Genomic DNA, 14,106 nt, shown 5'->3' on the forward strand with positions numbered 1-14,106 from the left:
AACCAGGGAACTATAGGCCAGTCAGTCTCACCTCCATGCCTGTTAAGATTATGGCGCAGATCATCCTGGAGGCACTGCTCAGGCAGAAGAGTAACATAGAGGTGATTGGGTACAATCGACATGGCTTCACCAAGGGCAAATCGTGCCTGACAAACCTGGTGGCCTTCTATGAGAAGGTCACAACATCACTAGACAAGGGGAGAGCAACTGACGTCATTTACCTGGACCTGAGCAAAGCCTTTGACACTGTCCCGCATGAGATCCTGGTCTCCAAGCTGATAAAATATGGGCTTGATGGACTGACAGTTCAGTGGATAAAGAACTGGCTTGATGGCCAAACCCAAAGAGTGGCTGTCAATGGGTCCATGTCCAAGTGGAGGCCAGTGACAAGTGGAGTGCTTCAAGGATCAGTACTGGGACCGGTCTTGTTTAACATCTTCATCACCAACATGGACAGTGGCATAGGGTGCACCCTCAGCAAGTTTGCCAACGACACCAAGCTGTGTGGGGCGGCTGACACGCTGGAGGGAAGGGGTGCCATCCAAAGGGACCTTGACAGGCTGGAGAGGTGGGCCCATGCCGACCTCATGAAGTTCAACAAGACCAAGTGCAAGGTCCTCCGTCTCGGTCGGGGCAATCCCAAGCACCGATATAGGCTGGGCAGTGACTGGCTTGAGAGCAGCCCTGAAGAAAAGGACTTGCGGGTGCTGGTGGATGAGAGGCTCAACATGAGCCGTCAGTGTGCGCTAGCAGCCCAGAAAGCCAATCGTGTCCTGGGCTGCATCAGCAGAAGTGTGGCCAGCAGGTCGAGGGAGGTGATTCACCCCCTCTACTCCACTCTTGTGAGACCCCACCTAGAGTACTGCGTCCAGTTCTGGTGCCCCTACAAGAAAGATATCGATGTGCTGGAACGTGTCCAGAGAAGGGCCACAAGGATGTTCAGAGGGCTGGAGCACCTCTCCTGTGAGGACAGACTGAGAGAGTTGGGGTTGTTCAGTCTGGAGAAAAGAAGGCTCTGAGGAGACCTTATCGTGGCCTACCAGTATCTTAAGGGGGGCTACAAGAAAGCTGGTGAGGGACTTTTTAGGATGTCAGGTAATGGTAGGACTAGAGGGAATAGGTTAAAACTAGAGATGGGACGATTCAGACTGGATGTTAGGAAGAAGTTCTTCACCATGAGGGTGGTGAGACACTGGAACAGGTTTCCCAGGGAAGTTGTGGATGCCCCATCCCTGGAAGTTTTTAAGGCCAGGCTGGATGGGGCTCTGAGCAACCTGGTCTAGTGGGAGGTGTCCCTGCCCATGGCAGGGGGGTTGGACTAGATGATCTTTGAGGTCCCTTCCAACCCAAACCATTCTGTGTGTGATTCTGTGTGTGTGATTAATATGTTAATTTGAATTGAAAGGTAAGAAATTGATAAAATAAGGATTTGTGCTGAGGAAAACTTCTTTTTGACTTTTTAATTCTATTTTATGCTTTGTGGAGATAAAATATGGACTTTTGTGCTGTCTTCTGTAACACTGTATTTCCCTCAAAATCTTTGTCTTTCTATGATGTATGCTATAGAACCTCTGAGGAAGAAAATAGTTTTAAAAATCAGCACTGTGATTAGCAGCTTCGGACAAACTCTACTTGGAAAAAACCCCAAACCATTGGCCAGTGTCCCAGACTAAAAGCAGAGTAGTAGGTAAACGTGTATATTAAAGACTTTTTCTGTAAATAGTGACACGACACTTGCCATTAAGCATTGATAGCCTTTGACACAAATTGAATGATAAGCTTTGACTAGCTTGTTCTTTCAAGGGCCTCCATACCAGTGAGCTGACTTCAGCAAAGCTGTCATGAAAATATAGTTTTAAACTTTTTTTTTTTTTTTTTTTTTTTTTTTTTTTAGAATAAAGGAAAGCTAGAACAAAGTTGAGGTTTTGTTCCTCCCCTGCCGCTTCAGCAGTGAATGTTATTTGCTTAAGAAGCCAAAAACTCAGTCTAGAGTAAAATCCAGTGATATTCTAAGTTGTCTTTTGGGGTTTTTTATTCACATGAGTTCCTACCGTTCGATTTGAATATGTTACCTTTAAAAATACAAGTACTTTTTAAATTGGTTTTTCTGATTCCTTGTTATAGAATGTTTAATACCTTCGTACGGATTAAAGCGTTACTTTATTTAAGTCAGCTTATATTCTTTATAAGGTTTACATTTTTAACAGTTTAACCTCCCATCACTTCTATTTCTCATAGTTCTGTATAGAGTACTAATACAGAAAACTTCATCAGATTTATTTTCATGTTACCGGAAGTATCAGAATTGCCATATCGGTGCGTTCCTGTGTACTGAAGGTTCCTTTTTCTTCATACCAACCTCATGAAATTGCACTGAACAACAAGCCATTATCTCTCTTGTCGCCCTGCGTTTGGGGAGACTGGAGTGGGAGAGGTGGCGTAAGGCAAAATGGATGACCAATACATATTAGTTATTTTTCCTGCATTTTAATTTTCCATCGTTTTCAGACACCTGGTATCTCTCTATATCTTCCAGCCTAGTCAGCTACCTCACCTTGCAAGCAGACTTCCTATTTTTAGCAAAGCGCAGGTATGCTTCAGTCTGTGCCAACAGTTTGCTAAATAGGTCATTTCCAGAAACCAACACTTTGTTTCAGCTCCTAAAAGTAAGTGGCGATTGACAAAATATACAGGATCTTCTTTTCTATACATTTTTATGCTGTTCATTCCATATCTCTTACTGTATAAAATTATGGGTCATCCACAATGGAACCTTCCCAGAGCGGTCTCAGCTGTATGAAGTTTCATCAGTGTTAAAGCAGATTTCCTAATTGTTCCAACGCATTTCAACATATACCAATTCCTTTTGCACAGATGTCTCGCTTCATAAATAGTAGCTATTAAGATAATAAACCTGATGAACTGTTATGTAAACATTTTAATACTACTCTTTTGCTGGTAGCTTTTACTGAAACGATGTGATCAGTGCTAACAATGTGTTAAAATTGTTGTGAATAAATATGAATAATCTTCATAAGCAAATTAACTCTTTTCGGAAGTTGAAATTTTAGTTTTCATAGTCTTATGTGTAAAAGAACTAGTAGTTATGGTATCAAAGATTTTGAGTTTCCTGCCTCATTTTTAATTTAATCGTCTTTTCTCTCTCCAGTAAAACACCATGCTATAATCAGTTTCGTGTTCTCTGGATCTTCTAGAACCTCAGGTAAGCAAAAAATGCTTTATCACATATTTCTCCTTTTGCTTCTGTTACAGTATCAAATCTTCTTTCCACTCTTACTGTATTCCAATGGATTTCTTAAATACTCTTACATTCTGCTACTGTTTCTATTTCACTTTTTAAAATCTGAAGTATACTTTGTTTGAAATTGTACTGTAACCTGAAAGTGCTGTAACAGACACTTGCTAAACGGGCAGATTACAGTATCTGGGTGGTGAGACCCTGGAACAGGCTGCCCAGGGAGGTTGTGAGTGCCCCATCCCTGGCAGTGTTCAAGGCCAGGCTGGATGGGGCTCTGAGCAGCCTGCTCAACTGGGAGGTGTCCCTGCCCGTGGCAGGGGAGTTGGAACTGGGTGATCTTTAAGGTCCCTTCCAACCCGAACCATTTTATGATTCGATGAATTTTCCCTCTTCCCCCCCCCACCCCGTGTGTAATTGGGCAGATCGTTTTAAAGGCGCAGTTCCTGCCGGTGGCCGCAGGGGCCCGGCTGCACCGGCCCTGTTCCCAGCGGCACCTCCAGCAGCGCGACTGTCCCTTTTGTCCCCTCAGGACGCCTCGGATCCGGGCCCAGCCCCTGCCGAGGAGCGGGCGGGCCCTGCTGCCCCCGCACCGCCCTCGCCCGGCCCCGCCCCGCGCTGCGCCGCCGCTGCCCGCCAGGTGGCGCCGCTCCCGCCGCTCGGCCGCCAGCGCGGCGCGGGCCGCGGCCCTCGAGTTCCGCCGCTCCGGTCGCCGCCGCCCAGGCGCCCGGTGCCGCCGCCGTCCTTTCCCCTCCTTCCCCGGCCTTCCCCTGCCTTCCCCTTCCCGCCGCCCCGGCCCCTTCTCCCGCCGGGGCCCATCGGCCCGGCCCGGCCATGGCCACCAAGAAGGCGGGCTCGCGGCTGGAGACGGAGATCGAGCGGTGCCGCTCGGAGTGCCAGTGGGAGCGGATCCCCGAGCTCGTCAAGCAGCTCTCGGCCAAGCTCATCGCTAACGGTGCGGCGCGGGGCGGGAGGCGGCAGGCCGCGGTGGAGGGCCCGCGGGGGGCGGCCGGCGGGGCTCCGGGCCGGCAGGTGCAGCCGGGCGGGCCGGCGTGAGGGGCCCGCCGGCCGCCCCGCGGCGCCTGGGGAGGCGGCGGGGCGGTGGGGGCCGCTGGAGGGGCGGGGAGCGGGTCGGGGCGGCGCGGCCCCGCCGAGCAGGAGCCCCGAGGAGGGCGGCGGGGACGCGGGTGCTGCCGAGGGCCTGGCACCGTCGTGCGGGCGCCTGGGAAATGGGCCCCGGGCGGTGAGCTGGGGCACTGGCCCCCCGGCTTGGGCACCGCGCCGAGGTCCGAGGGAGGCCGCGTTCGGCCTCGCGGGCAGCGGGGCCCTCCGGATTTACGTCCTGAACTGCTGAGCAGTCCTATGGTTTACGATGAGCGTTGCAGTTTTGCAGGCACACGCATGCTGACAGCGTGCAGAAAGTCCTAAGTGTCCTTCTGCCCACAGACGGAGTGCCTGTACACGGCGTGTTGTATGAAGGCTTCTGTCCTTCTTATAAACATACCTCAGCGGTACAGTGCAGCTTCATTTATTTTCTTCTAAAAGCTATGAATGGTTTGCTTGGTCCCATATTTCTTATATCACAAACTTCTAAATGTTTAGCTGAAGGAGGTGAGCAGCAGTGCTTCATTCTGAGGTTTGGAAGTGCCTCATGAACAAGGGAGATGCAGGGAAGTTCTCCCTGGCGTGGATGCCTTCGTTCTGCGCGTGAGAAAAGGCGTGGGGGTGGTGTCTACCACCGTGGGCTCACTCATTTGCTTGAGGTGGACCTGGAGGTATTTTTAGAGAGAAATCAAGTAAATTCAGAGGTGATAAATTAACATAGAGAGAAGATGAGGTATATGATTGGCATCACTGGGAGCGTGTTGTGAAGTCAGTGATAGCTTTGCACATTTAGGCAGGGAAGGAAACTGCTTGATTTAGATCTATAGAAGTACAAATAAAAGAGAAGTCTGAATCAAAGTAAAGAGAAAGAATTTAAGAATAGATGGATGAGTACTAGATAGCCTTACATGCGTTGACCTTAAGAACAACTGGGTGATGATCCTGAAACACACTGGTGTTATACCAACTAAAACTAAACACAAGTGAAAAGGTGGAAGGTATTAAGTTTAGTTTAAGGACACACTTCATTAAGTTATAGACCATGAACTAGTTAGAGATCAGTTGAAGCAAAGGCAAATGTTTTTTGGCTGTCTGGTTGAGCAGCATGATCATCATAGTTTTAAGATGTTCTAAAGTATTTCAGACAGGTAGGGAGAGCTGGGCAGAAGATGTTAGTGACAGTTTGACTTAAAATTCTTTGACCTGGGTATTTTTAACCGAACTGAATCGGAGAAGGTATGTAGTCTGCATAACTTTACACTTCAGTGATTTTCCTATTATGGTATCTTCTAGATTCTGTACCAGCCAAAATACAAATTATTGGAGCATTTCCTGATCTCTAAAACATGGGAAAGTATCATATGTAGATTTTATCTCTTTCCGACAGTACAGGAATGATTAAATCAGTGTCCATGGCTTCCAAGTTCTAGCTAATTGAGAACATTATGAGCAAGCTAAGTGACCATAAGGAACTCTTCTTTTAGTGGTGGAGTAACGAAGGAAGGGAGTAATTTATTTAATGAAATACATGCCCCTGCTGTTGAGAGAGTCTAAACTTGTAAGTTTGTGTTCTAGATCGTGGTGTACCTAGCGGGTTGCAGGCCAAGGTTATCAGCTAGTGAGACTATAAAGAGGCAGTGCCTCTGTTCCACCCGTGAGGAGAGATATGAACTGAAAGGCGCTCCAGTGCACATCCCTGTTGTTAGTTAATCTGAAGCAATTGAAGAAAAAGTACTCAGAACTTTACTGCTTCTTTCTGTAGTAATGTTCAGTTTTACAAATCAGCTAGGGAATGGATAACAAAAGATCTGTTTTTTTGGCTGAATGTGGAATAATACGTCGCAGGAATGATTTAAAAGCATGAGAAGAGGGAAAAGAGGGAGAGGATCTTTATTCTGTCCATATATTGGTGTGTAGGGAATTGGCTGTGACTCTTCAATGCTGGAACATTGTAACTGAGGATATCAACATTGCTAGGAATAGGGTTTACTGGCCTTTGAACACAGATGGGGAGGAATCCTTTGGGGAAGCCCTCTTGTAATCTCTTCAGTCTTACACTGTTGCAAAAGAATAGACTGTTACTTTACCAGGATTTAACTACACCCCCTGTTTGGAAGTGGGGATTAGAGAATTTGACAGAAATGTTAATGGTCCAGGTTATGGTTTGGGCTTTCTTGCATTGATATAGTATTTACTATTATCAAGTTCCCATCCCTTGAAGCTTGCAACCCAAATTAGATGAATGAAGAAAAAGCAATGACAGCTCCCGGGATAGAGGTCTGTGTAGATGCATAAGGCAATAGTTTATACTTCTGGAGAAATGCAGCACTTGAGAGATGCAGTATTTTGACTGAACTTGGTTATTGTGTTGTTTATTCTGTTTTGTTCTGCTGATGGAGCCTATCTACTCCTTCATAGAATTAGGAGTCTGTATAAAACCTGACAGTGGATCAAATATAAGTGACAGTTTATGTAGGATTTTGGATGCACAAAAATGACACTAGAACCAATTTCTGTATCTGATGGATTTTTTTGAAAGGCTTTGTGAGCTTACTGAGCTTTAAGATAAAGTGGGAAGAGAAATGTTAATAGATTGGTCTCTGCCTTTGCTGTTCTGTATTAGTCACAATTTGGATCATGGAAAATGTGTGCTCTGTGTCAAGCCTGTGACTTGCATTGTTTTTCACAGAGGATAGATAGATGAAAGAAGGGTCTTTAACCTAACTCAGAATTGTTAGGCACTTATCCAGTTTGTATTACATTTCTGTCCTTCAGAACCAGGGCTCAGCAGCAGTAATAAGATTCGTGCCATGTAACACAAATCTCTGTTTGAGCTCTTGCTTCATCAGCACTCCCACAGAAGATTGGGCCAGAGCTGTGATGTGCAGGTGTGGTGGGTTAGCCTCGGCTAACACCAAATGCTCACCCAGCTGCTCGGTCTCTCCCCTTCCTTCATGGGGCAGGGGCAGAAAATAAGATGGGAAGACTCATAGCTTCAGATAAAGACAGGGAGATTGCTTGCTAATTACTGTTGTGGGCAAAACAGGCTGGACTTGGGGAAAATTAATTTAATTTGTTGCCAATTAAAATAGATTCAGATAGTAAGAAACAGAAAAACAGACATGGAAGCAACACTTTTCCTTTCCCGGGCTCAGCTTCGCTCCTGTGGCCCAGACTCCTCTGCTTCTTCCCCGTATGGTGTGGGGGGCAAAGGGGGGCGATAGTCGGTGTAAGGTGGTTTCTTTCTGCAGCTCCTTCCTTCTCATGTTTTGCCTCTGCTCTGGCGTGGGCTCCCCGCTGGCTGCAGTCCTTCAGGAAAAAAATTTGCTCTGGCACAGGCTCTCCATCTGCCGCAGCTCCTTCAGGGCATATCCACCTGCTCCAGTGTGGGTCCTTCCCAGGCTGCGGTGGTGGATATCTGCTCCAGCACCTGGAGCACCTCCTCCCCCTCCTTCTGTGACCTTGGTGTTCCCTCTGCTGTTTGGCACTCCTTTTGTTCCCTCTTCCTCTCTGTGGCATTTTCTGCCCTTTTCTTAAAGACGCTTTCCCAGAGGTGCTGCCAGCATCGCTGAGGGGCTCAGCTGTGTCTTGCTGGGGGTCTGTTGGAGCCAGCTGGGCCTGGGACAGGGCAGCCTGTGGCCTCTCCCACAGGGGCCACCCCTAAAGCCCCCCCCGCCAGCTGCCAGCACCTTGCCCTTTACACCCAGTACAGCAGGATTTACAAGAACTATAGCAGCTGGCATAGAAATCGTTGTGTTACTCTGAGGTTCACAAAGATGTGGGGCTTGGCTAGTCTGTAGGCGGTTTGGTTGCAAGAAACCTCCAGTATTCACATCCTGAGTATTGCTTCTCAGATGGGACTGAAACAAACCACAAGTTGTTAGAAATAAAATCTTAAAGCAGTTTGCACTAATAAACTTTATGAGCGTTCCCAGCTAGTTTAACTAACTGGAAAAGGTTCCTTCTAAGAAAATGATCTGAAGAAATTTTGATTCCATTTGTTGAATTTTGTCTAACGTTGCAAATGAACATCGTGGTGGTGATGCCTGGTCATGAGAGATAGCAAAAGCGCCAAGTAAACGTTGAATATCTGAAATTAAAGTGAATGTATTCTAAAGTGTGCCCAGAATTTGGAAGCATTGGCTATAGGATTCTTTTCTATTTTAAGCCAGTCTGAATGGGCTACTTACTAAATAAAGGCCTTAATCTGTAGAAGAACTGGGTGCAACTTTGTTTTGGAAAACTTGTTTGGCATCAAAACCACAGCTGTGTGAACAAAATGTACTGTGCCATAGGAGGGAGATTTTTCTCTAAGATCACAGTTTACTGTAGCAGTCCCCAAAATATCTAGTGATGACCTAAACACTTTGATGTTAATGATCACATATATTTGAAATGCCCGTTATTCATTTTTTTCATTAAAAGCTTTTATTTTTTAAGAGATCTGTAAAGTTGCTCTTCTCAAATATTGAAAAATAAGACTTATGAAATACCAGTGATGATTCTTTTTTCAGTAAGTTTATCATAACATGTTGGTTTTACAGGTGACTCATGTATTTTACTGAAGTGTTCAGGTTTATTTTGAAATCTCTCTGCAAGTTTTAATGACAATATCATGTCATTCATAGATTTGGGAATTGGGATTTTCAGGGTGCTTGGATTTTTTTTGTGTTTGAATGATAATTTTTGGAAGCCAGCAATCACATTACAAAGCCGATAGCACATCTGTCAGGAATCTTTGATTGAGCAGTAGCTTCTCAAAGGAAGTGGCTACAATGGACTTTAGTATGAAGGTTGTGTCTGCTCAGAGCATTCTCAGGACATCAGTGCTCTAATGTTTTCTTTTCTTCCTTTAGAAACACAGTGAGGAAACCTTAGGTCAGTTCAGCGGCAAGCTGAATGGATAAAATCAAAGATCCATGAATTTCCATGGGTATTTCCGGCCATTCATTGTGCTGCAATTGGAACGTGACCTTGCTCAAGTTCAGTGATATGTATGGCTCACTCTGGAAAAGCACTGAGGAGGCAATTTTTTTATAGTTCAAGTGAGGTAGAATGATGTAGTTCTGTAGAAACCTTAGCCAGTGTGAAATATTGCATTACTGTGGGGACAGAATGCACGCTAACAAGAGCATTGTGACATTGCCATGAAAACAGAACATTACCTGCAGGTATCAAATTTGCTGATGGAAATACACCAGCCTTTTAACACATTGCTTTCTTACCAATTGAATTTCTTACTAGCATTACTACCCCATTTCTGGTTGTTGTTGTGTTGTTTTGTTTTGTGTGTGGTCTTCTCTGGCTGCCTTTCCTCTCAACACCTTGTTTCTATAGTTTCTTATTCTATCTTTCCTCATGTTTAGCCTTGCAGAATAAGGGAGCAGAGTAGCAAAACCAAAGGATCAGGAAATATTTTACATGTCTCTTTTTTGTTTGTCTCTTTCTGTGCTTCTGCTTTAACTGGGTATAAGTAGAACATAAAAATAGGAACATCTTACCAGTTTTCATTTGTTTCACGGCCTGGTGAAATACAAGACCTCAGATGTATTGTTAAAGCTTATCCTCAGAGTAAACCAGGGATTTATAAACCTCTTAGGACTCATGCCCTACTTAGAAGGTGTTTATCAAATTTGTTTGGTTTTTATACATACAGCTTGTAATGCAATTTATAGATGCAAAGCTTTCCAATGAGATCTACATCTCTACCAGAAAAGTTTGCAGACTGTGATGTGGCGTGTCTTTTTGTATTTCTACAAAAGCGGAAATGAAGCGTACTCTTCATTTGTTCTTTTTTGTTTTCCTTCTGTTGTGTTCACTATTATATTTACAGGACAAGTGTCTTCATTCAGAAAAAATGTGTGTCCTTAGCACGAAAGGTGGTGACAGTACTAAGATGTGTTGTCTTATTTTTGACTGACAGCTTTGTTTCTTCATGTAGCCAGGGGTGTTACAACAGTGTAAGCGATGATGTAGGTCTGCTGCTTGTATTCCAACTGACTTGTCATCTGGAAGAGAAAATGCTAGCGTAGTCAGTGTGGTTTCACAAGTAACCAAGCTGGTCTAACACCTTGCTGCTGTTGCGTGGAGGAGCTCTTTCGTCCTGCCTTTACTCAAGCTGCTCCTTCTCTATGCATTTTCTCCCAGTTCCCTGTTCCTGGCCTCTCCCTTGTGTTGATGAACACCAGAGGTGGGACTTACTGTGCTGAGCCAGCAGAAGGCTCCATGCTCCTCTTTCTGCGGTTAGTTTCTGCTGGCTTCCTGAGCTGATTTGCCTCCCACAGGGGTCTGAGGCGTGTAACAGCTGGTGGATCATGAGCAGTGTCAGCAGCTAGTGAGGGGCAAAGGCGAGGGGAACTTTCTTCTGCCACGCTGAGGAAGCATGTAATCGGTCTGAGTGGAACGAACTAAGTAATTCTGGGTATTTGGAGTTTATAGCTGCTTATGTTTATAATGACACTTCCATATATTATGAATGTAATTATTTTAGAAATTGAACATCTCACATATTAATGTTGGGTTGGTTGCACTCTGTTGCTTTGTTTAGAAGTTCTAAGAAGAAATGGTAGCCTGACTTATTGGTGTATATACTGGTATATGTCTGTACTATAGCTGCTTTAAGTTCCTTTAACCTAATTTCAATGGTTAAAGCTTAGTATTAACTTTTCTATAGGGAAATAAGTTCACTAGAATAAATTGGGATCATTGATGCCACTTTTGTTTGAGTCTGACTTGCATGGTAGTAAAGAAGGGAGCAGAAAGTCCTTAACCATGCCAAATCTGGGCCATTCCCTCTCCCTGTGTATCTGTCTTGTAAATAATCAAATTTTAGAATTTGATGGTTAAATTCTGTGCAGTTTTCTCTGCACTGAACACCATTTAATTGGTGATCTGACAAGGAGTGACTGAAGACAATAACTTTGTAAAAAGCAAAGTGGCAGGGTGTTGAGATAAATTGGAGAGAGTGAGAATGTCTGGCTAATAAAGCTATGTTTGTTGGTAGCAAGACCTTTAATCATTGGAGAGCATTTGATCTCTGCTCCAGGCTCTGGAGGAAGAGTGCTGAAGCTGGGCATTTCTCTGGTGTCAGCAAATGTTTGGCAGAATGCATTGTGGCAATTATTAGTAAGTTGCTCTGATCAGAGATGCTATCAGTTGCTCTGGTGCTTCAGGAGACATTGCATGAGTTTCTGCAAGTTCCCACCCCACTGGTGGCCTATTTGTGATTGCTGTGGTTCCACTCAAAATCTGTATGCATAAACAGAAATCCTGTACTATAATCTCATGTTATCTTCAAGAGAAGTGAATGCATAAAAGGGGGTGGGTTTTTTAATGTAGTTTTAAAGTAATTGTAAATCTCCTTTCTACAGATTTTGCCACAGCTTTATAGTGTGTATGCTGTTTTTTTCCAACAGGATCTTGGTTTATTCAGCTCACAGAATAGACCAGCCTCTGGAGACAGAATCATAAATCTTAAGGCCAGAATCAAATATTTCATCAAATCATTTGTGCTGTCCTTATAATTATCTTGATCACTGCCTGTGGAATTATGCCATAAAAAAAATAATCTGTAAAATCTGTAATGTTGTAGTAGGGAGAAAGCTGCTTACCTTAAGCACTCTGTTACTAAGTTTGTCACCCATATTAGTATTCTGTAGAGATGACATATTAGCAATGATTAATCAACAGCTTGAGTTTTGATACAGCTGCTGTACAGCTGATGTTTGTGATGTGTAACATGTAAAGGGCCATAAAGCAAAGCGCAAGATCTTTGAAACGTGTGCGTGTATTGTCTAGAAAAGAGGAGAGGGTCAGGATCTATTCTAGCAGATACTTAGTAGTTGTTTCTTTGATAATGAAAGTGTCTGAATGTTTAGGCTGCACTGAAACAAAGGAGGAAATTCAAGAGGACTTAGGTGTTATGGTGTTTGGCAAATGCTGCTCTTCCACTGTCAAGTTCCCTGTTTAAGCGTTTAATCTGAAATTGTGTATTGTTGTTCTGTTTTGGTTACTTCCTTGGCTATATGAATTAGAGCTTACCCTTTATTAGAATAAAGGAGCAGTCTTTTCCGCCTTGAGCTTGGTCGGTGCTGGAGCCCTGGTGCAGATGGCTCCGTGGGGAGCTGACACCTCTTAGGTACTTATGCAGAGTTCTGAGGTGGAGGGTGTTGCCAGGTTTCACGGAAGACTGGTCCTTCCTTTTCCCAAAAGGAGGTGTAAACTCTGCTGCTTTCACGAAAAGGGGGTGGGAGGTCACTTTTGGCTCCACACAAATCCTGAATGCAGCTCACCTGAGCCCAGCAACTTTTTTTATCTCCATAAAACTTTCGCAAAGGCAAGCAAGATATGAAAACGCCAACAGCTTCCAGACTCTCCCCTATTTTTCCTGCAGTTAATTATGTGAACAAGTTGTTGCTTATCTTTCAAGTGTGCCTTATTTCAAATTCAGGCTTGCCTGGGCTCAGCTTCCAGCCACACTTCAGTTTTTCTCTTTACCGTTTAATTGCAGTCTCTTTACCTTAATGGGGAGAAAACACTGTGCATTAATCAAGGCTCCAATGTGATTGCTTTAGAGACAGGTTTAAGGAGAGGTAGAAGTAGGGGATCTACTGCTTTTAGAACAGCTGACAGAATTTGAAAAAAACAGAAGCAAACAAAAAAACCACCCAAAGTTGCTGAAGGATGCTTTCTGTCTTAAAACTGGTGGTTATGTACCTGAGACAATAATCTCTGAGAGGTACAGGTGTAGCCTACTGTCTTTCAAGAATTTACTTGAGATTTCCTGGGCGGAAGCAGGGAAGAGGACAAGAGGCAGGTTTTTGTGAGTGAGTGGCTTTTGGAAATGGTAGGGAATTGCAAGATCTCTTCTTTTGGGGAACAGAGGCTGTTCTGCTTTCATCTGAGCTTTGAATCATCCAATAGATGAAAAATGTCCGTCTTCTGACCTGACAATCAGTGATTAACACAGAGGGATGTCCAGGGAGTGAAGGTGCAAACCAAAATCTCTAGATGGTGAGGTTTAGGAGTAAAGAAGTGTAACTTATGTATAAAAAGTTGGGCAGAGTCAGGATGTCTTCAGCCTCTTATTTCTTCTTTTTTGTCAACCAGTTGCTTTACCTTTTTGGGAGAACAAAAGTTGGATTCCATTGTCATCATCTGTCAAATTTGCACTGTGCTGCAGTGTAGCTGTTTGGTGGAGCATGGACAAGAGCCACTGTGCCCATGAAGTGGTTTGGTTTTGCCTTCCATCTAAGTAGTTTCTTGTCTTTTTGTTGTTGCTGTTAGTAGTGACAGGAAAACTGGTTTGTCCTTTGAAAAACAAATCATGGCAAGAAGCAAGATTGAAAAGAATTCCTAGCTGTCACAGCATGTGCTTTTCCTGTTCTCCAAGTCACTCTTTGATCATCTTTGTAAATTAAACACAACGTAAATGGAAAGAAGCTAAATTTTGATCATTCTCCCTCAGTGTGGTTACTAGAACTGTTCCCAGTTAAATACCCCAAAATGATGGTGATCCTGTTTCCCACGCTGTGTTTCCCAGTCATGGATATGGCCTACATTCTTATTTCTTGTTTTTACATTTAATTTGATTGAATGGGCCAAGTTTAACTCAAACATAAACTTATCAATAATCTAAGTGATACATTGTGGCTGTCCTGGCTTGATTACTTACTGTTCTGATGGTCTTAACATTTCATAGAATTTGGGAGCTTGACTATTAAAAAAAAAAAAAAGCCATAAAAAAA

General features: G+C 44.1%; 1 protein-coding gene across 3 annotated transcripts in view; it reads left to right on the forward strand.

Annotated features, from left to right (window-relative positions):
* Positions 1 to 3,206: 3,206 nt before the first annotated feature.
* Positions 3,207 to 14,106, forward strand: part of TTC7B (tetratricopeptide repeat domain 7B) — a 155,001-nt gene continuing 144,101 nt past the window's right edge. For 2 of the 3 annotated variants that reach the window (XM_063334362.1, XM_063334360.1), the window contains exon 1: positions 3,906 to 4,211. In XM_063334362.1, coding sequence (XP_063190432.1) covers positions 4,091 to 4,211 — 121 coding nt within the window. In that variant the 5' untranslated portion in view covers positions 3,906 to 4,090. Of the gene's footprint in view, positions 3,224 to 3,905; positions 4,212 to 14,106 lie in introns of those variants that run through there. The other variant, XM_063334361.1, reaches the window with a different exon arrangement.

This window comes from Chroicocephalus ridibundus, chromosome 4 (genome assembly GCF_963924245.1).
Source record: "Chroicocephalus ridibundus chromosome 4, bChrRid1.1, whole genome shotgun sequence".
Taxonomy (NCBI): domain Eukaryota; kingdom Metazoa; phylum Chordata; class Aves; order Charadriiformes; family Laridae; genus Chroicocephalus; species Chroicocephalus ridibundus.